The 27,149-nt window shown below is 46.4% G+C and overlaps 1 protein-coding gene across 2 annotated transcripts in view; it reads left to right on the top strand.

The window, feature by feature from the left end:
* Positions 1 to 627: 627 nt before the first annotated feature.
* LAMB1 (laminin subunit beta 1) overlaps positions 628 to 27,149 on the top strand; it is a 112,377-nt gene continuing 85,855 nt past the window's right edge. Inside the window, exons 1-3 of one of the 2 annotated variants that reach the window (XM_075345139.1) lie at positions 628 to 750; positions 819 to 890; positions 17,455 to 17,630. In XM_075345139.1, coding sequence (XP_075201254.1) covers positions 857 to 890; positions 17,455 to 17,630 — 210 coding nt within the window. In that variant the 5' untranslated portion in view covers positions 628 to 750; positions 819 to 856. Of the gene's footprint in view, positions 751 to 818; positions 891 to 17,454; positions 17,631 to 24,146; positions 24,377 to 27,149 lie in introns of those variants that run through there. The other variant, XM_075345140.1, reaches the window with a different exon arrangement.

A 27,149-nucleotide genomic window follows, 5' to 3' on the forward strand; every position in this document is an offset into this window, starting at 1 on the left:
GAGGCCGTGTATAGCAGTATAGCATTAGATCCTGTATATGTACAGTGTATAGCAGTATAGCATTAGATCCTGTATATGTACAGTGTATAGCAGTATAGCATTAGATCCTGTATATGTACAGAGAGGCAGTGTATAGCAGTATAGCATTAGATCCTGTATACGTACAGTGAGGCAGTGTATAGCAGTATAGCATTAGATCCTGTATATGTACAGTGAGGCAGTGTATAGCATTAGATCCTGTATATCTACAGTGAGGCAGTGTATAGCATTAGATCCTGTATATCTACAGTGAGGCAGTGTATAGCAGTATAGCATTAGATCCTGTATATGTACAGTGAGGCAGTGTATAGCATTAGATCCTGTATATCTACAGTGAGGCAGTGTATAGCAGTATAGCATTAGATCCTGTATATGTACAGTGTATAGCAGTATAGCATTAGATCCTGTATATGTACAGAGAGGCAGTGTATAGCAGTACAGCATTAGATCCTATAGATGTGCGGAATGAGCAGGGCACCACTCCATAGTGAGGTTAGTGTAATTGTAGGAGCACCTCATTGATTCCCACCTCTGAGAGTCACCTCTGAGGACACAGCAGTGCCCAGGATAGAGGGTGTGACTACAGAGCACACAGGAGGGGGGACATGGCATCTGCACTGAGCATGCTCAAGAAAGTTAAAGTCTCAACTTTTTTGGGTCTGAAAAGAGAAATCCGTCATTCACCCAGGGGCAGGAGAGGAAGCGCAGCCTGTAAGATGATCTGCTGAGTGTGATTCCCTGTGCACTGCTCGTGTCCTCATTGTCTTCTTCCTTTCCAGGAGGGATCTGATCCTGTGTGAGCCCCCAGCCGAGGACAATGGGGCAGCTTCAGGTGCCAGCACTTCTCCTAGGTAATGAGCAGACCTTGTGCCTGTGTGCAGCCCCTCCATGTGATCGGTGTGCCTGTGTGCATCCCCTCCATGTGATCGGTGTGCCTGTGTGCAGCCCCTCCATGTGATCGGTGTGCCTGTGTGCAGCCCCTCCATGTGATCGGTGTGCCTGTGTGCAGCCCCTCCATGTGATCGGTGTGCCTGTGTGCAGCCCCTCCATGTGATCGGTGTGTCTGTGTGCAGCCCCTCCATGTGATCGGTGTGCCTGTGTGCAGCCCCTCCATGTGATCGGTGTGCCTGTGTGCAGCCCCTCCATGTGATCGGTGTGCCTGTGTGCAGCCCCTCCATGTGATCGGTGTGTCTGTGTGCAGCCCCTCCATGTGATCGGTGTGTCTGTGTGCAGCCCCTCCATGTGATCGGTGTGCCTGTGTGCAGCCCCTCCATGTGATCGGTGTGCCTGTGTGCAGCCCCTCCATGTGATCGGTGTGCCTGTGTGCAGCCCCTCCATGTGATCGGTGTGCCTGTGTGCAGCCCCTCCATGTGATCGGTGTGCCTGTGTGCAGCCCCTCCATGTGATCGGTGTGCCTGTGTGCAGCCCCTCCATGTGATCGGTGTGTCTGTGTGCAGCCCCTCCATGTGATCGGTGTGCCTGTGTGCAGCCCCTCCATGTGATCGGTGTGCCTGTGTGCAGCCCCTCCATGTGATCGGTGTGCCTGTGTGCAGCCCCTCCATGTGATCGGTGTGTCTGTGTGCAGCCCCTCCATGTGATCGGTGTGTCTGTGTGCAGCCCCTCCATGTGATCGGTGTGCCTGTGTGCAGCCCCTCCATGTGATCGGTGTGTCTGTGTGCAGCCCCTCCATGTGATCGGTGTGTCTGTGTGCAGCCCCTCCATGTGATCGGTGTGCCTGTGTGCAGCCCCTCCATGTGATCGGTGTGTCTGTGTGCAGCCCCTCCATGTGATCGGTGTGCCTGTGTGCAGCCCCTCCATGTGATCGGTGTGTCTGTGTGCAGCCCCTCCATGTGATCGGTGTGTCTGTGTGCAGCCCCTCCATGTGATCGGTGTGCCTGTGTGCAGCTCCTCCATGTGATCGGTGTGCCTGTGTGCAGCCCCTCCATGTGATCGGTGTGCCTGTGTGCAGCCCCTCCATGTGATCGGTGGAGTCGCTGCAATGTGACCTTCAGTGTAGCCCTCTGCTCTGAGGACTGTTGGTAGACTATGACACTTTTATGGCCCCATTACATTGTGAAGGATGTTGCTGCTGAGCTTAGATTTCTATGCATACTATAGGTATATATTGAGTCCATGATCGGATTCTTCTTGGCTGGTGATCTATGGATGAATGGTGCCTGAACATGCAGCCATATCCCATCATTCATCCAGCAGATGGGACTGTTCACATCTTCAGGGACTGGACACTGAAACATGCTGCATTGGTTACAATGGAGTCCATGATGACTTCAGAAGTGATCAATTTATGTATTATGTTTTTATTGTACATATTATTTACACACAGAGTGAATTTGGCTTCATATTGTTTCATTATTTAGTTTTCATTCCCACCACACAGAACATAACTTGATAAGTCCTTGTCTTGTGATGGTTTGGATGGTAGATACAATCCATGCTCCATGGCACTGCAGTGTGTATGGCCAGCTCTGATAAAAGAGGATCAGTGCTCTGAGAGTGTCTGTAGGGAGTGAGCCCAACCTTGTACAACATCTAATGAAGACTGGAGCTTGATGGATACAATGAGAAACCAAAGCTCATGTCTACATCCTATAATAAGCATGGTGGGTAGCGTGGCCAGACCAGCAGAATTCGGACTATCCCTATATAGTATTATTCTTGTTTGAAGCAAATACACTTTCTGAATTCCTCTTCTGCCATAGTTTATATTCTACCACTTATCTCTCTGATAAGGGGGACCTTTTGGTGAACTCTCCTAATTTATCCAGGAGACTCGCTGGGAATTTGCTGACATTAAACTTTATTCCCCAAAGAGGAAAAAAGTTAAGAGGAAAAGTCTGTGCACTCCAAGTTAGGAAACATGTTAAAGATCATATTATTTTCATAGTAAGCTACAAAGTAGAAAGTCCAGATGGAAGCCATTTAGGAGCCACACAGCAGTATCAATCATAATCTGTGCTTCTACATCTGTTTTATATTCCATCACTTTGAAGACTGTATTATTGCCCTGTATGAATGCCTTGTTTCTGTATATATATGTGTGTGTGTGTGTGTGTGTGTGTGTGTGTGTGTGTGTGTGTGTGTGTATAATGTATATGTGTGTGTTTGTGTATAATGTATATGTGTGTGTTTGTGTATAATGTATATGTGTGTGTGTTTGTGTATAGTGTATATGTGTGTGTGTGTTTAATGTATATGTGTGTGTGTGTGTTTGTGTATAATGTATATGTGTGTGTGTGTGTGTGTGTAATGTATATGTGTGTGTTTGTGTATAATGTATATGTGTGTGTTTGTGTATAATGTATATGTGTGTGTGTTTGTGTATAGTGTATATGTGTATGTATATAATGTACATGTGTGTGTGTGTTTGTGTATAATGTATATGTGTGTGCATAATGTATATGTGTGTGTGTATAATGTATATGTGTGTGTTTGTGTATAATATATATGTGTGTGTTTGTGTATAATGTATATGTGTGTGTTTGTGTATAATGTATATGTGTGTGTGTTTGTGTATAGTGTATATGTGTGTGTATATAATGTATATGTGTGTGTGTTTGTGTATAATGTATATGTGTGTGTATAATGTATATGTGTGTGTGTGTATAATGTATATGTGTGTGTGTATAATGTATATGTATGTTTGTGTATAATGTATATGTGTGTGTGTTTGTGTATAGTGTATGTGTGTGTGTGTATATAATGTATATGTGTGTGTGTTTGTGTATAATGTATATGTGTGTGTATAATGTATATGTGTGTGTGTATAATGTATATGTGTGTGTATAATGTATATGTGTGTGTTTGTGTATAATGTATATGTGTGTGTTTGTGTATAATGTATATGTGTGTGTTTGTGCATAGTGTATGTGTGTGTGTGTATAATGTATATGTGTGTGTTTGTGTATAATGTATATGTGTGTGTGTTTGTGTATAATGTATATGTGTGTGTGTTTGTGTATAATGTATATGTGTGTGTTTGTGCATAGTGTATGTGTGTGTGTGTATAATGTATATGTGTGTGTTTGTGTATAATGTATATGTGTGTGTGTTTGTGTATAATGTATATGTGTGTGTGTTTGTGTATAATGTATATGTGTGTGTGTGTGTGTGTGTTTGTGTATAATGTATATGTGTGTGCGTATAATGTATATGTGTATGTATATAATGTATATGTGTATGTGTGAGCATTTGTGTGCGTGTGTGTGTATATATATATATATATATATATATATACACTCTAAGAAATTGGGTTATAAGATATTTATTTTTTCTGTTAGAAAAAGAATGTTTGTAATCTAGACATAACACTGAAAAGGTTTTAATACCGGACCCCACAGAGGGCTTCACATCGCAGCATAAAAATGAATTACCCCCAACAAAGGGAACAGTAATGAGAGGCGGGGGAGTGCTCTGTAGGTTGCCACAGCATGTGGATGAGGGCTGTAATGAAAGCTGCCCTTTTCTGTAGCCTCCCACCTGACGGCATTACAACTGAAAGCTGGGACCCCCCCCCCCCCCTATATGCAAATATATGAAGGAGTATGGTGGAGCTACTTCTCACACTAATCTAATGAACTGAGTTTTAGCAAAATGCAGCCTAACAAAATAATTTACTCTAAAATCTGTTTATTGACACGTGTGTAAATACAAATGGACTTATCGAATATAATATTGATATACCTGTAAAGAAGTGTAGGGTGGTATAAACCAAAATAAGGCTAAGGGGAAAGCTTCGTTATGACTTTGATTAAAGAGAGTCCTATGTTTTTGTAGAATAGATGTCAGGGGGTCTCCATCAAGAAACTAAAGATATAACATAATGGAAATATGATGGAAGCAGTGCCCATAGATGTTATATTCACCTCTCCGAGTGTACAATCCCATGATGAGCTCTTGGTGAGTTTCTGATGTTGTGAATTAGGTAACTTGCGTTTTTGTGATAGCTTTTATTGCGTTTTTGTCTTTTCTTGCTATGTCATGCTTTAAACAAAGCTGCTTTGATACTTCCAGGTATTTGGCTTTGCTAAAAGCTTATTTATATACTTAGGTGTGGATTATATGCTTTTTTGATGCGTCTCTGCAGCAGAAATGTACTAAAGACGCGTGCATTTTTTCACTGCAGATTTTCTGGATCTAATGCAAGTCTATGGGGAAAATCTGCACAAAAAACTCAGAGTAGCTGCAGGAGAAAATGCTGCAGATTTGAAACACACACCGCAGATCAGTTCACACTGAGTAGCAAATAAGCACAGTTGGCGAGAGATTTCTATAAATCCAATCTACTGTACGTGAACTGTAAGATACTGCGTTTTTGAAAGAGCGAATATATGTGGTCCTCCCCCGTGTCAGCAGCTGGGCTGCTCGGTTCTGGATCCGCGGTGGCTCGAGGGGCGTCCGGACCCGGGGGTCGTGCGGCCACTCGAATAAAGGGGTATTTACAGGGGACGGTGTATTTACAGTTCGTGACGCCACCCGTGGTGTGTGGTAAGGTGGAGTACCACCGCTGCAGCTGGGGAGTACCCGGTGGCGATGGAGTGGGCAGCAAGGTGTTTAACCCCTCCACGGGTAGGGGGGATGCCCCGGGACTCGGTAATGGTGACAGGGATGTGCCGTTGGTGAGGTAAGGGTCACTTGGGTTCTCACTCAGTCCAAAAATGCTGACACCGACAACTTAGTAAACCAAAGTTCTGGACAACGCTGCCGCTGAGGGGAGCACGTTTGGGTCCTGTTTCTGCTGGTGTTACCTGTTGATCTGTGACCTTTCCCTTGGCACCTTGTTCTCTTCTTAGTTGGCCTCTGTAGCTTTAAACTAGTCTTTTCCTGCTCCCCAGTGTGGCTAACTGAGGGAGCTTGCTCTCAGGGTTCACGCTTGGGATTTCCTGGACCGTATGTGTGGAAAGTCCTATCCCCCTCGTTGCGCTAGTACCCCGATTTTGAAGTGGGTGGTGAGCGGATCTTGAAGGCTCCGTTCTTGTCGGGTAAATTGTCAGGTTGCCTGAAGCTACTCCCTGACCTAGGGTCCACGTACCCCATCGTGCCCTGGTCCCAGCCTGGTGATGGTACAAGGCAGCCGGCTATCCTCCCTGACAATGCTGTGCCCCTTGTCACGATCCCCTGCGACCGGGGGTCCAGCTCGTACCAGGTTCAGACCAACGTCTGATACCTAGTACCTCCAAGGAGCCCAGCTCCTGACCTCCTCTCTCCTTCACTTCCAACACTACACTCGCCTACTGCTGACACTCCTGACCTCCCCTTAACCAACCCCCCAAGTGGGCGACCCTATTCCACTCAGGCCGTCCACTGGTGTGTCTGGTAGGTGTGGTGCAGAGTGTTCCTAGGATTTTGATTAGCTGGTTTTGGCAACACCAATGGTTAGGGACCCGTAACCAAGGAGGAAGTGGATATTGCACAGAAGGGCAGATTGCACAATACCCTGTGACGACCTGATAGGCCAGGGCGTCACATATGCAGTGTCAAAACCTCATCAAAAAGCTCATTGTGGGCACATAGACTAAGGCCACATGAACATATGCATGTGGCCTTAGTCTATGTGCCCACAATGAGTTTTTGGTGAGTTTTTGTCTCTGCATATATTCGCTATTTCAAAAACGCAGCATCTTACAGTTCCCGCAAAGTAGATGGGATTGATAGAAATCTCTCGCCCACTGTGCTTCTTTGTTACTTGGTATCATCTGACCTGTGATGCGGGTTTCCATTTCGTATCATGGCAATTTCTCCTGCGGATACACTGTGATTTATGTGCAGATGTTTCCCCATAGACTTAGAAAATCTGCAGTGAAAACCCACGAGTTTTTAATGCATTTTCACAGTGTAAGTGCACTAAAACGCATGTAATATGAACATGACGTTCTGTCAGAGTCAAATATCAGGAAATGTCAAAAAAGAAAAAGCAGCTTTATTTGAAAATGACATCACAAAAATAGACAAAAAATGCAGAGTCAAAAACTCGATAAAAACACAAGTAACCTAATTCCATACTTTACTCACCAAAAGTTGTGGCAACCTAAAGTTGCTAAAAATGATTTTAGTAGATTCTTATATCTATATGTGGGGAAACCTGGTTGACCATCAAATCAGGCTGAAATTACAGACTTCAGTGGTACTGATGTGCGAGATGGAGAACAAGATAGAACGACTACATAATGAAAAATTTGCCATTCTGGACTCTAGTAAAGCCTCCGACACACTCACGTGAAAATCACGCACGTGCCGAGAGACACGTATTTCCCCTGCGTGTTGCGTGCAGGTAAGTACGTGTCTCTGGTACGTGCGAGCCACGTGTGTTCTCCGCATGCTATCCGTGATAACATACGGAGAACAGGTAATTTAAATACTCACATGGTCCATTCTGCTGTCCGTGGTGCTGATCTTCGGTCTCCAGCCCTCCCGTCTCCCCGCTGCTGCTGCTGCTTCCGGCCGCAGTGAAGTGAATATTAAATGAGAATAATGAGCGGCGGTCAGCAGAAAGTGACAGCAGCGGCAGAGACAGGAGGGCTGGAGAAGGTGAGTTAAGGTTTTTTTTTTTCTCTGACACGTGTGTTTTCTCCGGCGCGTATCACATGGGACCGCATCCACACTACACCCGTGTGGTACTGTGGTACGAGTGCGGGCCGTGTGACACCCGTGCTGCCGGAGAAAACACTGACATGTCAGCGTTTAGAAAAATGCACACACGTACAAACGCACACGGACACACGTTCCGTGTGGTTTTACGTGTGTGTGCCTGCTACAATAGGGTAGCATTGCTGAACGTGTCTCCGTGCCGCCGGTACGTGCAAAAAATGGCAAATACATACCGGCGACACGAATGTGTGTCGCAGGCCTAAAGCTGGGTTTATTTGTAGCCATACTAGTTATCACCCACTGTTCCCCTGAAACTGATCTAAGATATGGTTGAACAGAATACAGCTGTCATGTAATTTTTTTAATATTAAACCTCCCACAATGTCTTTTAAATAATGCAATGTGCATCACTAACATTGGTTTAAAAAAAAGAAAAAATCTGTATATTTATCTTTTAAAACAAGACTTTATATTCTTTGGTGAATGCAGTAAATACCTTAGTTTTTAGTCATAGGGGCGGCACTTTTGGTGGGATCAGTCACTGTCACTCAAGTTCAGGCATGATTCTTTTTTGAACTTAGTCACACCCCCAGCATTGTAATTGATTACACCACAGGTCCTTCACTAGCCCGTTAAGGTCACAGGTCCTTTACGATCACTTCTCTGCTGAGCTCCGCCCTTTACGGCCACATGATTGTGACATCAGCACAGGTCCTTCACCACCTCTTCTGCAATGCTGAACTCCAGAGCATGGGAGAGATGATCCTAAAGGACCTGTGCTTATGTTGCAAGCATGTGACTGTAATAGGTGGAGCTAAGCAGAGAAGTAACCGTAAAGGACCTGTGGTAATTAGCAGAAGAGAAGTGGTTCTGCAGGACCTGTTCTGATGTCATGATCATGTGACCTTAATGGGCGGAGCTCAGCAGAGAAATGATGTTGAAGGATCTGTGGTGTAATCAATTACAATGCTGGGGGTGTGACTAAGCTAAAAAAAAAAATCATGCCTGAACTTGAGTGACAGTGATTGATCCCAGCAAAAGCTCCGCCCCTATGACTGAAATCTAAGGTATTTACTTCAATCACCAAAGAGTATAAAGTCGTTTTTTTACTATAAATACAGAGCAGGTCAATATTAAAAAAACAGGACAGGTTCCCTTCATAAGATATGTATTGGCAAGGTCAACCACTCTCCCCACCATACCCCAAACCTCATATAGGGCAGGTCTTTGAAAAGTAGATTTATCAAGACCTTCATACTCTCTGTTACTGCATGCAGAAGAAATTAGCCTTGGAATTCATATGAAAATGAATTGTTAAGTGCTCTTGGCGTGATAGAGCACTTAAAGAGCCACTGGCACCCAAGCTTCTTTCCCCACCTAGCACCAGCCTCTTTATTAATAGCTTACTGTCTGATTTCCTTGCCTGGTGCCTTATGTCACACAGGCGGTGAGCTATCAATCAAGCTAAAGAGGCTGGTACCGGGCAGGGAAACAACCTGGGCAGGCAGTGGTTTGTTGAGTGCTTGGTCATGCCCAAAGCACTTAGTGTCTTATTTGCATATTTAATTTAAATGGTAATTCTCAGGAATGAAGCAACAGACGATATAAAAGCATCTTTGAAATCTAACTCCATTGACCCTCATGGAGGTTGATCTTGCTGACAGATTCCCTTTAAAGCACATTAAGAGATTAGTACATAGGCTCTATGCCATAATTCATAATTTTTAACCAGATTTTTTTTTTTACACCTGGATTTTAATTTCTTTAGAAATGTATAGAAATATTGCATTGAACTTGTATAATGTGATATATAACAATAACTCAAAAATGAGTACAAAGAACTTTGCAGTGCTCCAAGTTCCCTGGGAAGGGCCACTAGTCCTGGAATCCTAACATCTATCTGAGAAGAGGAAGACTATTGAGTCCCAATGTTTGTTTAGCCTTTGAAGTTAAACTGAGCTGTGGAATTTTGTGTGGTTAACTGATCAGTGTGGAGTGTTTTTTGTATGGAGAGGATGGGGGCTTTTCATTACTGATGACAAGACCAGGATTTTCACAGCATTTTGAGTTGTCTTTTCATCCAAAAGTTGGTATGAGTTACTAGAGGTCATACAGTATTGGGTGTAACTGTCCTTTTTCGAGAGATTTTAATAATGCAACTGCATACTTTTCTCCAAAAAAAGAATAGATCTCATGAAATAAAGAAAATAAAAGTTTTCTTCCAATAGTATACATTCCATATTTTTTTTAAGGATGTATTCAGTTAAAACATGAATCATAAATTGAAATGTTAGGTCTATGGCCAGGAAACTCCACAGATCACAATTGAGAACCTGTGGTCAATCCCTCAAAAAGTCAGAGAATAACCAAAAACACAAAAATGATAAATTCCAGAAGCTGGTTGCAAAACAATGGGTATTCAGAATTTGGCCCAGAAGCTGATATCCAGCATGCCAGGTGTGAGACTGTGACCGGGGTTATCTATGACAGCCGGTATGTCTCGCCCCGGTTGTGCTCACTCCATGATAGAAAACAACTCCACTCCAGGGTTAATCCTGTTTCCCTACAGGCTGAAGGAAGGGTTAAAAGGAAACAGGAATGAGGGCAGGTGGGCCGGGTGTGAGGGAGTGATCACATCTCCCTGAGTTCTCTGCCGGAAAGGCACATATGTACTGTTATGGACTTTTTCTTTGGATAATAAACCGTGTGCTGTGAACCTTGGTGCCTGGATCCCGTGTCTTCTGCAGCGCAACCGACGACGCTACCTCACATATGGTGGAGAATCGGCGGGCATGACAGCCGGTGAGGTGTAGCATCCATCCCTGGTGACCCAGCTGCGCATGTCCTGGATTCGAGTGGCTATACTACAGCCCAAACCCGGCGACGCCATGGAGGACATACTAAAGCATTTGGCTCAGGCTAATGCACAGCAGCAACAGGCTAATGCACAGCAGCAACAGGCTAATGCACAGCAGCAACAGACCAATGCACACCTGCTCCAATCCTTGCAAGTGCAGGAAAAAAAATTCCAAGAACAGATGGATCAGGCCAATGCACGTCAGCAGCAAGCCTTGCAATTGCAGGAAAAAAGGCACCAAGAACAGATGGTTCTCCTGGCCAAGTCGATCTGTGCCGGACCGGCAGCAACAACCCAGGGACCGGGTGACGACGGCAGCGTCCGGAAAGCGGTGAGACAAGCGTTGCAAAAGATGACCCCGGGGGATGATGTGGAAGCGTTCCTGGCGGTGTTTGAGCGGGTGGCCGAGCGGGAAAAGCTACCGACCCCGCAGTGGGCTGAGGTATTGTCACCCTATCTGACGGGGGAACCCCAAAAAGCGTACCTGGACCTCTGTACCGAGGACGCCATTGACTATGTGACCCTGAAAGCCGAAATACTGGCTCGGTTGGGGGTGAATACCTATGTACGGGCTCAGCGGGTAAATCAGTGGTTCTATGAGGAAGCCAAACCTGTACGCTCCCAGGCCTATGACTTATTGCATCTCGTAAAAAAGTGGTTGCAGCCTGACACTCTGAGCCCGGCGCAAATGGTAGAAAGGGTAGTTGTTGACCATTTTGTACGCACTTTACCCGTCACCATTCAACGGTGGGTTGGACAGGGCGACCCAAGTACCCTGGACCAATTAGTATGCCTGGTAGAGCGGCATGTGGCTACGCAGGACTTGATACGGGACACTGAGACTTTGCGTACCGCCCGTCGGTCCGGCCCCTCCAAGCCTAGGGCCAAGGACCCACCGCTGACACCAGTGCGGGAGTCCGCTACCGTCCCGTCTGAGGCCGCACCCTCCGTCCCTGAGGTCCGGAAAACTATGTACCCTAAACGACAACTCGTCAAGGGGGTGTCCTTCCCTATTAGATGTTGGCGGTGCCAGCGGGTGGGACATATGGAAGCCCAGTGTCCACTCACCACGGAGCCCATGGATTGTGGGGTTACCCGACGGGGTTCAATGTATGCTCAGGTGGTGTGTACCGCTGACCTGGTCTATCCAGAAACTGAGCCCCACTTGTGCCAAATACAGGTGAATGGATGTCCGGTTACAGGCTTGTTGGATTCCGGAAGCTTAGTGACCCTTGTGCGATCAACCCTAAGGGCTAAAGTAAAGGCCACAGGACGTACCGTGGGGGTGGTTTGCATATATGGGGACCGCCGAGATTATCCCACGGGGATAGTCACCATCACAGCACCTTGCGGTCAGGTGCAACATGAGGTGGGACTTATTAATACTCTTCCCTATGATGTGATCCTAGGAAGGGATCTGCCCTATTTTTGGACTTTATGGAAGGGACCTCCTAAGTCCCCTCAGATATTGGTCAGTCCGGGACCTGAGCCCTACAATCCTGAATGCGGGACGCCTGCCGTAGGGGTCCCCATGATAGGGACAGGATGTGAACCTGATAGGTCGCCCCTAGAGGTATTGGCAGGAGAGGCTGAGACGGTCGAGCCCATCCCGGAGTTGGAGGCGTCCCCGGATACGTTTGGGACAGCCCAACTCCAGGACCCTACATTAATACATGCCCGGAGTCGGGTGACAGTAGTTGACGGGGTGGCACAGCTGCCTGGTGCCCAGGTAAGATACCCCCATTTCGCTCTTAAGCAGGATTTACTCTACCGGGTAGATGAAATACGGGGCGTAGGGGTAGAGCAGTTGGTGGTGCCCCAGCCGTATCGCCGGCGGGTCCTCGACTTGGCTCATAAACACCTGATGAGTGGTCACCTAGGGGTCAAGAAAACGCAGGAGCGAATATTGCAAAGGTTCTATTGGCCCGGGGTCTTTGGGGAGGTAAAACGGTTCTGCGAAACCTGCCCGGAGTGTCAGCTTACCGCACCCCTGACCCACTTTCGCAGTCCGTTGGTACCGTTACCCATTATAGAAGTCCCTTTTGAACGGATAGGGATGGATCTGGTGGGGCCCCTCGTAAAGTCTGCTCGAGGGCACCAGCATATCCTAGTGATCGTTGACTATGCCACCCCGTATCCCGAGGCGATACCTCTCAGACATACTGCAGCAAAGCTTATAGCTCGGGAGTTGTTTGCTGTGTTCTGCCGGGTGGGGTTGCCCAAGGAGATCCTTACGGATCAGGGGACCCCATTCATGTCTAAAGTGACCAAAGAGCTATGCCGGCTACTCCAGATCAAGCAGTTGCGTACGTCTGTGTATCATCCTCAAACGGACGGTTTAGTCGAGCGTTTCAATAAAACCCTGAAAACCATGCTAAGAAGGGTGATTTCAAAAGACGGGAAAGACTGGGACATGATGCTTCCCTATTTGATGTTTGCCATACGAGAGGTGCCACAGGCATCCACGGGGTTTTCGCCTTTTGAATTGTTATACGGGCGACATCCCCGGGGATTGTTGGACCTGGCAAAGGAAACATGGGAACAAGAGCCCACCCCCCATAAAAGTGTGATCGAACACATTTTAGGTATGCAGAACCGCATAAGCGCGGTCATGCCAATTGTGAAGGAGCATTTACAGGAGGCTCAGGCCGCGCAAAGCGGCCGCTACAATAGACAAGCCACCGTGCGGACCTTTAAACCCGGGGATCGGGTGTTGGTATTAATCCCCACGGCGGAGAGTAAATTCCTGGCTCAGTGGCAAGGCCCCTATGAGATAAAGGAAAGAGTCGGGGTGGTTAACTATAAAGTATTGCAGCCCGGTAGGCGGAAACCTGAACAAATATACCATGTCAACCTATTAAAACCTTGGCAGGAACGGGAAAGCCTGATGGCTGTTTTTTCCCCACCTCCCTCCTCTTCGGGTCGTTCACATCCGGCTCCAGCGACCTCCGGAGAGGACGAACCGGAAGTAAGGATTGGAGAAGCCCTCACCAAGCAACAGAGGCGAGAGGCCAGACGGTTGGTTCAGCAGAACCCCGATGTCTTCCCTGAGCTGCCCGGTAGGACCAGTCTGATACGACATGATATTGTCACCGAGCCCCACCTGAAGGTACGCCTGAAGTCATACCGGGTACCGGAGGCTCGACGACAAGCCATATCGGAGGAAGTAAAGACAATGTTACGCCTGGGGGTCATTGAAAAATCCCGGAGTGAATGGGCTAGTCCGATTGTCCTAATACCAAAACCCGATGGCTCCTTAAGGTTCTGCAATGACTTTAGGAGATTGAACGAAATATCCAAGTTCGATCTCTACCCCATGCCCCGGGTGGATGAGCTGATTGATAGGCTGGGACAGGCGCGATATTTTACCACGCTCGACCTGACCAAGGGGTACTGGCAGGTGCCACTGACGGAGTCCGCCAAGGAGAAAACCGCTTTTGTTACGCCGGAGGGTCTCTTCCACTATGTTGTCTTGCCTTTTGGGTTACATGGCGCTCCGGCCACGTTCCAGAGGTTGATGGACTTAGTGCTGGAACCCCACCAGGCGTGTGCATCAGCGTACCTGGATGACATCATTATTTACAGCTCCGATTGGCAGACCCACTTGGAACAGGTACAAGCGGTGGTGGACGCGCTTCGAACAGCCAGATTGACAGCCAATCCCAAGAAATGTGCATTGGGACTCACGGAAGCCCGCTACTTGGGCTACGTGATAGGCCAAGGAGTGATTAAGCCCCAAATTAACAAGGTTGAGGCGATCCAGAAGTGGCCTAGACCCCTGACCACGAAGCAGGTTAGGGCCTTCCTGGGTATCGTGGGGTACTACAGGAGGTTTGTAAAGGATTTTGCGGGACTATCAGCCCCCTTGACGGACCTTCTTAAAGGCAAGAAGTCCGTCATGGTGCGCTGGACTCCGCAGGCCGAGGACTCCTTCCGGGCCCTGAAGGAGGTCCTGTGCGGACAGCCCGTTCTGGTCAACCCTGATTTCCGGAAGGAGTTCATAGTACAGACTGACGCCTCGGAGGTCGGCCTGGGGGCAGTGCTGTCTCAGGTGGTTCAGGGGGAGGAACACCCCGTCACCTTCTTAAGTAGGAAGCTCACCCCTCCCGAGCGGAATTATAGCGTAGTGGAGAAGGAGTGCCTGGCGATTAAGTGGGCCTTGGAGTCCCTACGCTATTACCTGCTGGGACGTCAGTTTCGCTTGGTGACGGATCACTCTCCACTGGTCTGGATGAGGTCCGCCAAGGAACGGAATGCCCGGGTTACCCGGTGGTTCCTTTCTCTGCAGAACTTCCGGTTTACGGTTGAACACCGGGCCGGTAGGTTGCAGGGCAACGCCGATGCCTTGTCCCGCGGCCCGTGTATGATGGCAGGAGTTCAACCCCGCACGCTTGATCTGAGGGGGGGGGTATGTGAGACTGTGACCGGGGTTATCTATGACGGCCGGTATGTCTCGCCCCGGTTGTGCTCACTCCATGATAGAAAACAACTCCACTCCAGGGTTAATCCTGTTTCCCTACAGGCTGAAGGAAGGGTTAAAAGGAAACAGGAATGAGGGCAGGTGGGCCGGGTGTGAGGGAGTGATCACATCTCCCTGAGTTCTCTGCCGGAAAGGCACATATGTACTGTTATGGACTTTTTCTTTGGATAATAAACCGTGTGCTGTGAACCTTGGTGCCTGGATCCCGTGTCTTCTGCAGCGCAGCCGACGACGCTACCTCACACAGGGCAAATTGCAGAAGTCTTGGAAAATAAAGCGTCAACATTGTAAATATCGAGTCTGAGAAACTTGTATATTTGTCAATAAGAGTATAAAGGAGGCGCCAGATGAGCAGAGGAGGAAACATCACGGGCACACAGTTCTGCTCATCCATCCTCCCATCTAGGGGTCTCACGCCCAGACCCCGCTTCTATTATAAACAACTCCATGCCCACATGGACTTAGAAAAGAATGTTTATTCGGCCTTGAAAGCCTCGGACTGCATGTTAAACACCCTCCACCCCATCACGTGACAAATTATGTCTTACCTGGAATGAGCCTGTACATTCTAGGCTCACAGTAGATGCTGGAGTGTATGGGCTGTTTCAGTTACGCTGCTTTCCCTGCCCGCCGGCTGTCCTGGCGCCTGTGATTGGTTGCAGTCAGCTGACACTCAGGGTGGGGGCACCTCTTACTGTAACCAATCACAGGCACCTGTTGTAAGGAAAGCAGTGCATGAGCAGTAATTAGTGGCCAAGGAAATGAATGCGCGGCCTGGGACCAGTGTACAGCCATGCCGGAGCCTTGTTAAGTTCAACGCTCTTGCTCCCATTCCCCTATCCCTACCACTATTTTTAATCTCCGGATTCTGATCCCCATAGACTTATATGAGGGCCGGATTCTGGACCGGATCCAGATTTTTAAAAAAAGAGAACAGGGACCCGCCAGTCTTGGTTATCTGCGAGTCCGCCCATCTCTAGTAATGACTGACTATCCCGCCACATGCCAAACACCACTAACCTGACTTGGAAGCACATACCTGTAACCTATTAGATTTATTTCTGTGCAGATGGTCATTAGGCAGGTTGGGTATTATTTATTGATACATTACATGGCAGTGGATTACAGGGGGTCCTGCTGTGCTTTTGATGGAACATTTCAGTATCAATAATCAATTTTTGATTTATTAAAGGGATTCTACAGCAAAACAAAAACATTTCATTGTGTTTGAAATGCAGCTTACGAGTAGATTTACTTCTCAAATGTGACCACGTGTCACACTGTCAAAGCCATTGTCTTATTCTCGAGACTCAGTTCCTGCGAAGAATTTCTCACATCAACACTGGACCAGGGTGGCGTAGAAAGGAGGCTGGTTATGTGGCTTGTTTCAATACATAAAACAGATGCAATTGGTCTATGAATCAGCCAAGGCACAGAAGGAGGCTGTCTACAGAAGGAGGCTGTCTACAGAAGGAGGCTGTCTACAGAAGGAGGCTGTCTTATTAAAATGAGCAGCTAGCACATGGCACTGGTCATGTTCTGTCATTGGACGCTATCTATAAATGTAGACTTGTAGCTGCCAAGATATTCCTAAATGCTGCTCAGAAATTGTGCAATTTAGACTTCCTTTCTCATACACATAATGGGGCCTGTTTTTGGCGCCCATTAGAGGAAAGATGACCAAACCTGATGACTTCGATAGGACTAGTCACCAATATCGCAACTCTTCCCTAATAGATCATGTCGTGGGAAAAGCAAGGGTCAGGCATGTTAAATTTCAACACCTGCTCATTTTGTTCCAGAGGGAGAAATCCCACAGCGGCATACCCCCTTCTCCCTACTGAAAACTCACGCTTGGCCAAACCAAGTTTGCATGTGTTTGGAGGACAGAAAAATGAAAGAAATCTTTTTGGACCGAGCAATTACTAAAACAGTTGTTACATAGAACCATAACCCATCATAGGGACATTATTCCCAGATGAACCACTGTCTAAATTAATAAATACTAAGAACAATAATTAACACTAATATTTGTAGTTTATAGGAAAACCCACAAGTACATAAAACTAATAATGCAATGTCCTATTTTCTGGCTCGAGTTTTTGATTTTTCACATGATGTCACATCTTCTACATGAGGACAGTATATAGACAACCATGTTAGAACCATTTTTATTGTTTCCCCTGTAGACATCCAAATAGTGTTTTTGTTGTTTTTTTTTTCATTTTTATTATAGGTAGTTAGTTCTTTATGTATACGAGGCCGCTCCCAGCAAATTTACCATGTGAATAGAGAAGCCACCAAGACGTTTTGTTAGCAGTAAAATGCATTTAAGTGACTATAAAAACTGTTTAAAGTATTTGGTCCATTCTTTTATGTATCAGCTTAAGTAGCTCAAGTTCACAGTGAAGCTCAGCTATTCCATTATGGCTTCATACACTTATTTATTGAATGATTCTTTATTTTCTTACAGCGATCATTTTTGGAGTTGCCCAATCTCAAGAGCCAGACTTCAGCCATGGTTGTGGAGAGGGCAGCTGCTATCCAGCCACCGGTGACTTGTTAATAGGACGGGCAGAGCAACTTGTTGCATCCTCCACATGTGGGATCCAGAAACCCGAATCTTTCTGTATTGTCAGCCATCTCCAGGTAATACCTCTTAAATTTTAACCCTGTCCCTGCCAACGCGCTTGTTAGTAGAATTTTTTTCCCATGAAATTTGAGCGGTACAGAATGAATGCTATGCGTCCTATGGGGGATATGTCGATCTTCCCAGGCACAGATGCAGCTCTCCCCCTCAACATTCCCCTCCAAACACAAAACATCTGGCTGTAGACTGGCTGTAATGTGAATATTCACACACAGACGCATTGTTTCAACAGTTGCATCTGTATAGTGTTTCCTGCCCTTGTTTACTCTGCTTTCTGACGACAAGATCCTTTTTTTCTTTCCTGTGTTAACCCTTAAATACCTTTTTATATAACCACAATAAAGGCTACATTGATTAGCTACAATTGAAAATGCTCTCTGTCATAAGAGGTATTTACAGTGCATGATTATCTTGCAGGGTAATCAAGCTGCCGATCACCTGATAAACGAGCAAAACACCCATGCATCGGGTGAAATGATCTTTTATGCAGCATTATTCTCGGCGGTGCATCCTTACGGTGTAAACAGCACTCGTACTGCCAAGATCAATGGCAGTGTATGCGCACTGATCATTCAGTGGGCATCACTTACTTTGCTCTGCGTGTGTAAACAGGCATTCAAACAACTATCGATCGATTTAAAAGTGTACCGAACAGTGGTCATACGGACCCCAGGTTTCACTGAAAGAAATCTCTCAGCAGGATTTCACACCGCCCACCCCCAGCTATGTATATCCCCATGTAGCTCTTTCAAAGACAAATCTAGCAATACCTTTAAGCTGGTGTCACACACAGCGGCAACGACGTCGCTGCTACGTCACCATTTTCTGTGACGTTGCAGCGACGTCCCGTCGCTGTTGCTGTGTGTGACATCCAGCAACGGCCTGGCCCCTGCTGTGAGGTCGCCGGTCGTTGCTGAATGTCCAGCTTCATTTTTTGGTCGTCACTCTCCCGCTGTGACACACAGATCGCTGTGTGTGACAGCGAGAGAGCGACGAAATGAAGCGAGCAGGGAGCAGGAGCCGGCGTCCCGCAGCTGCGGTAAGCTGTAACCAGCGTAAACATCGGGTAACCAAGGGAAGACTTTTCCCTGGTTACCCGATATTCACCTTCGTTACTAGCGTCCGCCGCTCTCGCTGCCAGTGCCGGCTCCTGCTCTGTGCACATGTGGCTGCAGTACACATCGGGTAATTAACCCGATGTGTACTGTAGCAAGGAGAGCAAGGAGCCAGCGCTAAGCAGTGTGCGCGGCTCCCTGCTCTCTGCACTGTGACATGTAGCTGCAGTACACATCGGGTTAATTAACCCGATGTGTACTGTACCTAGGAGAGCAAGGAGCCAGCGCTAAGCGCGGCTCCCTGCTCTCTGCACATGTAGCACAGCGACGTTATGATCGCTGCTTCTGCTGTGTTTGACAGCTAAGCAGCGATCATAACAGCGACTTACAAGGTCGCTGTTACGTCACAGAAAATGGTGACGTAACAGCGACGTCGTTGTCGCTGTCGCTTAAGGCCCCGTCACACTAAGGGTACCTTCACACTTAGCGATGCAGCAGCGATCCGACCAGCGATCTGACCTGGTCAGGATCGCTGCTGCATCGCTACATGGTCGCTGGTGAGCTGTCAAACAGGCAGATCTCACCAGCGACCAGTGAACAGCCCCCAGCCAGCAGCGATGTGCAAGCGACGCTGCGCTTGCACGGATCCGCCGTCTGGAAGCTGCGGAGACTGGTAACTAAGGTAAACATCGGGTATGGTTACCCGATGTTTACATTAGTACCAGCGCACACCGCTTAGCTGTGTGTGCAGGGAGCAGGGAGCCGCGCACACTGAGCGCTGGCTCCTTGCTCTCCTAGCTACAGTACACATCGGGTTAATTAACCCGATGTGTACAGCAGCTACATGTGCAGAGAGCCGGAGCCGGCAGCACAGGCAGCGTGAGAGCTGCAGAGGTTGTTAACTAAGGTAAATATCGGGTAACCACCTTGGTTACCCGATGTTTATCTTGGTTACAAGCTTACCTCAGCTGTCAGACGCCGGCTCCTGCTCCCTGCTCGCTTCATTTGTCGCTCTCTCGCTGTCACACACAGCGATCTTTGTGTCACAGCGGGAGAGCGCCTTTGAAGAAAACGAACCAGGGCTGTGTGTAACGAGCAGCGATCTCGCAGCAGGGGCCAGATCGCTGCTCATTGTCACACACAGCGAGATCGCTAATGAGGTCACTGCTGCGTCACAAAAAGCGTGACTCAGCAGCGATCTCGGCAGTGAGCTCGCTGTGTGTGAAGCACCCCTAAGCAACATCGCTAGCAACATCGCTGCTAACGAACAACTTTTGTGACGTTGCTAGCGATGTTGCTGTGTGTGACATCCAGCAACAACCTGGCCCCTGCTGTGAGGTCGTTGGTTGTTGCTGAATGTCATGGGCCATTTTTTAGTTGTTGCTGTCCCGCTGTGAAGCACACATCGCTGTGTGTGACAGCGAGACAGCAACAACTAAATGTGCAGGCAGCAGGAGCTGGTAACCAATGTAAACATCGGGTAACCAAGAAGCCCTGTCCTTGGTTACCTGATATTTACCTTTGATACCAGCCTCAGCCGCTCTCACTGTCAGTGCTGGCTCCTGCTCTGTGCACATGTAGCTGCAGGAAAAATCGGGTTAATTAACCCAATGTGTGCTGTAGCCAGGAGAGCAGGGAGCCAGCGCTAAGCAGTGTGCGCGGCTCCCTGCTCTGTGCACATGTAGCTGCAGCACACATCGGGTAATTAACCCGATGTGTGCTGTACTAGGAGAGCAGGGAGCCAGCGCTCAGTGTGCGCTGCTCCCTGCTCTCTGCACGTGTGGCTGGTCACTGGTTGCTGGTGAGCTCACCAGCAACTCGTGTAGCGACGCTCCAGCGATCCCTGCCAGGTCAGGTTGCTGGTGGGATCGCTGGAGCGTCGCAGTGTGACATCTCACCAGCAACCTCCTAGCAACTTACCAGCGATCCCTATCGTTGTTGGGATCGCTGGTAAGTTGCTTAGTGTGACTGGACCTTTAGTGTGAACCCAGCTTTACTTAGCCAAATGTCTGAATAGATATGCAAATGAAGCTGAAGTGCTTTTGGCGAGTGAAAGCTCTTCACAAGTCTCTGGAACTCCTGCTAGCCTGAGAGCTCTCTTGCTTGAAGGAGGCAGCAGCATTGGGCAGGGAACAGAGCTGGAGTGACAGAGGCTTCAGAAGTGCTTCCATGAGCCTAAAGCACTTAAACCACATTTACATAGTCATTCAAACTCTGATTTTCTCAGTAAAGAAGCAGGGCTGTGGAGTCGGTAAGCCAAACCTTCGACTCCGACTCCGACGCCTCAATTTCTCTTGCACCGACTCCGACTCCTACATATATTGCTTATAGTTAGGTGAAAAATTGATTGTAGTACATGAACATGTGTATGTGAACATCAGACATTTAATAACTTTTATGATACAATAATCAAGATATTTGGATAGAACATAAAATATATTTATTGGAATACAACTTTAGAACACAAACTGTAATAAATTGTAAACATGTAATACACTATGTAATATACAGTTGATTACATATATATCTTGTGTGTGTGTGTGTGTGTGTATATATATATATATATATATATATATATATATATAAAAAAATATTACATATTGTATTACATATTTACAATTTATTAGTTTTTTGTGTTCTAAAGTTGTATTCCAATAAATATATTTTATGTTCTATCTAAATATCTTGATTATTGTATCATAAAATTAATTAAATGTCTAATGTTCACATTGTACTACAATACATTTTTCACTTAAATATAAGCATTATACTAAATGTTATTATTTAGTAAAATATTCAGCACATTCTGCATTGCACTACTGTCTTCAATTTATTATATATTTTAGGAGTCAGAGTCGGTGCATTTTATACCGACTCCGACTCCACCAAATGAGCTCCGACTCCGACTCCACGACTCCAACTCCAACTCCACAGCCCCGTAAAGAAGGAATGAACTGTCTAGGTAAAGGTGTTGCTTGGTTTGAAAGAGCTACATGTGCATATGAATAATTTGGGGGAGGTAAAATCCTGCTAACAGATTTCTTTTAAAAAAAGGGTCCATCTGCATAAGAAGTTATTTTGATTGTTTTCATATAAAAGTAAATTGAATTAACATTTCATAATACAATTGTGAAATTAGCAACAATGTTTTTTATGTAAGACCCTTTTGTTGATCCCTGAAGCTCCATTTCTGCAGTTTAACAACACAATCAGAGACCGTGACCACCTCTCTGTGCCAACACTTGAGAAGGGGGCTGGTGTAGCTAATGAACTAAGCCTGAATATCAGCCCCCTCCATTATGTGCAAACCCAAACTAAAGGTGGTGTCACACACAGCGACAACAACAACGACGTCGCTGCTACGTCACCATTTTCTGTGACGTTGCAGCGACGTCCCGTTGCTGTCGCTGTGTGTGACATCCAGCAACGAGCTGGCCCCTGCTGTGAGGTCGCCGCTCGTTGCTGAATGTCCAGCTTCATTTTTTGGCCGTCGCTCTCCCGCTGTGACGCACAGACCGCTGTGTGTGACAGCGAGAGAGCGACGAAATGAAGCGAGCAGGGAGCAGGAGCCGGCATCAGGCAGCTGCGGTAAGCTGTAACCAAGGTAAACATCGGGTAACCAAGGTGGTTACCCGATATTTACCTTCGTTACCAGCCTCCGCCGCTCTCACGCTGCCAGCGCCGGCTCCTGCTCTCTGCACATGTAGCTGCAGTACGCATCGTGTAATTAACCCGATGTGTACTGTACCTAGGAGAGCAAGGAGCCAGCACTAAGCAGTGTGCGCGGCTCCCTGCTCTCTGCACATGTAGCTGCAGTACACATCGTGTAATTAACCTGATGTGTACTGTAGCTAGGAGAGCAGGGAGCCTGCGCTCAGTGTGCGCGGCTCCCTGCTCTCTGCACATGTTGCAGCACAGTGACGCATGTCGTTATGATCGCTGCTTCGGCTGCTGTGTTTGACAGCTAAGCAGCGATCATAACAGCGACTTACAAGGTCGCTGCTACGTCACAGAAAATGGTGACGTAACAGCGACGTCGTTGTCGCTGTCGTTTAGTGTGACCCCAGCTTAAGAGGCATTGCACCTCTCTGCCTGTGCCAGAAAGCTCCAGAAACCTGGAGGGAGGGTCCCAAATGAATATCTTGCCGATTTCATACTTGTAATATGTTAGTAAGTTCCATAATTAACAACAATCCAAATACCTTTTTATGTCCCTAGTAGTGATGAGTGACCACTACCATGCTCTGTTTCTCCGTACTCGTTAAGAGCAGTTGGATGCTCGAATGGTTGCGACTCGAGTACTTGAGTATAATAGAAGTCAATGGGGAACTAGAACATTTTTCCAGAGATTTCTTGGAAAAATACTTAAATCCCCTATTAACAATATTTCTCGGAAAAATACTCAAATCCCCTATTAACATCCATTATGCTCAGGTACTCGGGTCACGCCCATTCAAGCATCTAATTGCTCTTTACGAATACTGAGCACCTGAGAATGGTAGTGATAATATAATAATAATCTAATAGTGCTCACTCATCATTATTTCCAAGTCAACCCCTTTTAAGACATTAACCTCAGAATAAAGATGAAAAGTAAACTAATTTAGTATCTTAATAAAACAATTAATTTTGTTGTTTAAATTGGTGTATATTCATGTATTTATTATGCATTTCTTATGTAGCGCCATCATATTCTTCAGCGTCTTACAGGATATAATTTCATCTACACTTTCAGCTTTTGATGAAGCACTTCGGTGTTATCAGTGTAGGAGTTTTTCCATATAGTAGTTTGAATTTTGTTTTTCCAAATGTTTTGTAACAACTAACAAGGGGTCACATCAAAACAGCTTCTTGTAGCAAAGCTTTGTGGCTTGATATCTTTGTTTGGATTCCGGAATACAGTACTTAGAATGAGTTTTCCACCCTACAAATAAGCAGTGTCTAGACCATTTCCTAATAACTGTAACTTCCTTTTTATTGACCTAATGGATTTTAAAGGCAAGGGTGTACATATTGAGGCTCTCATGGGGGCCTTTGATAAAAGGCCCAACTCCGGGTAATCTCATCCCACTTTGGTAATATCAATAGTAAGGGGAAAATAACTGGAAATAGTTCATGTCTCCCTTCTGTCCCAGAGAGGTTGTGAACATTGGGACTCCAGAACCATCTTTTTGAGAAGTCATTTTCTAAACATCTGTGAAATCTACCCTCATATATCATGGTTGTGCTAGGACTAGTCATAACTGTGCTCATGTGACGCCCTGGCAAAACCAGGTAGTCACACATAGGCCCCCGCATAAAACCTTCCCTCACAGGGTTACACACAGCCGACCTGAAACCCTAGTCACCTCCCCCAAGGAAAGACAGGCACACCAATGGGCGGGACCAGGCGGATGGAGAACGCCCACCTAGGGGTCTGGAGAGCCCGGGGCGGGAAAACAGTCAGTTAAGTGAAGCTGAGTCGAGTTGAGTGGAGTGTGGAGTGCAGTGGAGTAGCAGGAGGTTGAAGCTGACAGGCGCCGAGGTTGGAGCCCTGGTGCATTGGCTAGGTGGCAGACGGTGGCCCGTGTCTAGCAGGAGACGGGAAGACGGCAGCCCGAGATCCGAGGTGGACCGGGAGTACTTGGACCCTGAAGCCAGGACCGGAACCAACGGCCTAACTAATTAACCAATTGAGGGCTGGATTATAGGTACTGTCCCAACCTAAGTCTCGAAAAGAGACAACCACCCACAGAGAGGGATAGGGCATCTGACAGGGCCCGGTAGATCCCACGGGTCAGCATCAACGGGCACGGCTCCCAACAATAGTACCGGGAGGAAACTCCCGCGTTCCACACCGGGAAGTCCACCACATCACAACACAGTGCAGAGGAAAGTGACACAGACCACCAGCCCAGGTGGGGGACCAGAGTACACCTGGCTGCGGCGGCTGGCCACCAGCACCTTGGTTAATCACTGGACTTGTCTGATTTCTTTAACCGTGAGTAAGCTGAGACTCCCTGATCTGACCAGGTGTGCTGGCCCCTGCCATCACCGTCCCTGTCACCGAGTCCCGGGGCAACCATCCTTACCCACGGAGGGGTTAACAACCAGCTGCCATCCCATCGCCCTGAGTGTCCCACAGCAGCAGCGGTGGTGCCATACTTCACCACACACCGTGGGTGGCGTCACAGACTGACTATGGCAAAGTCCGTACAAATACGTCCGCTTTTATTTTGGGTGTCCTCATGACCCCCGGATCCGGAGGATCCCTCGAGCCACACTTCGGGTCTGGATCCAAGCAACCCGGCTGCTACTGACGTGGGTGCGGCACACTCACATATTCAGATTATAAATTAGAGTAATTAGACTTTTTATGATTTCAACTGTTTTTTCAATTTTTTTTTCAACATTAGGCCAGAAGTGATAGTTTTTAGCTTTGTTTTGGTAGGTCTGATCTTCTCTGATTAGCAACTCTTGCGCAGCAGATAATTGCCAGAAAATGTTTTTTCTTGTGCTTCAATACCTCTTTCCTTAGTTTACGTTCTTATATTTATATAAACACATTGTTTTTTCGTATGAATAGTTTTCTGATAAAATAAACCCTTTCGTCTAGTTTCTATGGTACAGACTGTCTGGTTAGAGACAGGCTGCGATGATAAAGCCCGTCATGGTGTAGTGAGCAGGAAAGGAGGAGGCGCAGCACAGTATAGACTCAGTTGAAGTAGATTATTCATGACCTATTGACCCATGATTATACCGGGAAAAACTTTTTTCTCATGGCAGGAACAGATACAAAGCGAGCAGAATATGATTCACTTGTGAGGTATGAACTTGTCAAGAGACATACTTTATAGACTTTCTAGACTTAGCTTTATGCTATATCGACTTCTTAAAATTATTGGAGTTCTTAACTAATACAATGAAAGATAAAAACTTACCGAGAGAGTTCAGGTCCTCATACAGATTAGAATAACATTGATCGAACTCACCCATATCGACTGGATGGCCTGATAGTCTGTGTATGGGGGTCTCTAGATTTCCGACTTCTGAGTGCAGATCCTTTTCTTCACACTGAGATAAGCCACTGCCAGAGGATTATGCCAGCTACTATCTGCTAGAACATAGGAGCACTCCAGAGTATAGCGAAGGAAGCAGACATTTTTGGGCTTTATAACAGGGGTCCAGATGGTGACTAAAAGGATAGCATACAAGACCTAAAATATTATTCTGCTCTATTATTTTCAGACTTAAGAACCAAAAGTGCCCTATATTATTTCTTAAAATGAATGTGTCATCATAAAATTACCTATTGTCTAAGCTAGACTTTTGGGTTATATGTACTTTTTTATTTTTAATTTTGCCAAATTTTTATTTATATATAGATATATATCTCAATCTTTAGTCAAAAAATAATTTGGTAACCTTGCAATTTTTACACTGACTCCAGTGACTATTTTGAACTTGTAACTTTCAGCAATAGTTTTCAGTAGGCTCCTTATTATCATCAGAGGCTGGATTACAAAGATAGGTAACGCCTGTACATACCGCCAACTTAGGATCAAGTAATCACAATAGATGGTATTACAGCTGATCCTGCTCTTCCACCCATCACAATGACCTTTGCATGCTTTGCACATGCTTATTAGATACTTCAGTAAAAAAGATAGGGTTGCAGCCTGTTCACTGTATCTAATGTACATGTGAATTTTCTAAAACAGCAGGAAAATCGAGTCTAAAAAGCTGCATTGTATAAATGGCAAGATTTTAATTTCCTGTTTTAAATAAAAATTGTGATGTAAGAAAAACAAAAAATAATTTGCAACATTTTTAAAACAAATACACTGAACACAAAACCTGACTTTAAACAATTGATCATTTTTTTGATAACACATTCCCTTGAAATCTGGAACCATGTTTAACTGACATAAAATTAAAGGGATTGTCCACTACTTTTACATTGCTGCCCTATCCTTAGAATAGGTCATGAATGTCTGATCGGCCGGGATCCGACATCTGACACCCCCACCAATCACCTGTTCTTGGTGCCAGCAGCCGGAAATGCTCAGTTCCGGAACTGCCCAGTCTTCGGATACCGGCTGCAGCCGGGTACTGCACATCCGCATGCTATGGATTTGAACAGAAAGCAGATGTGCAGTACCCGGCAAGCAGCTGCTATCAGTTGATGGGGCAGCTCCAGAACTGAGCATTTCCGGCTGCCTGTTGCTGTCGACAACACCAAGAACAGCTGATCCTAAGGATAGGCTTCAATGTAAAAGTAGTGGACAACCTCATTAAGCCACAATGTTCTGCTGTTTACAGCATCCATAGGGGGTGTAAATAAGTTTTCTGTAAGCTGTCCTATGAGTCAGTGGTCATTGTAGATAGAATCTAAAGCATATCAGGGAATTTTTACTATATTAAGCTAATTGTGCCAGAATTCTAGCTTAATTTGTGCCAAAAAAAGTGCCTTTCAAATCTTGC

The sequence above is a fragment of the Anomaloglossus baeobatrachus genome, chromosome 4 (assembly GCF_048569485.1).
Source record: "Anomaloglossus baeobatrachus isolate aAnoBae1 chromosome 4, aAnoBae1.hap1, whole genome shotgun sequence".
Taxonomy (NCBI): Eukaryota; Metazoa; Chordata; class Amphibia; order Anura; family Aromobatidae; genus Anomaloglossus; species Anomaloglossus baeobatrachus.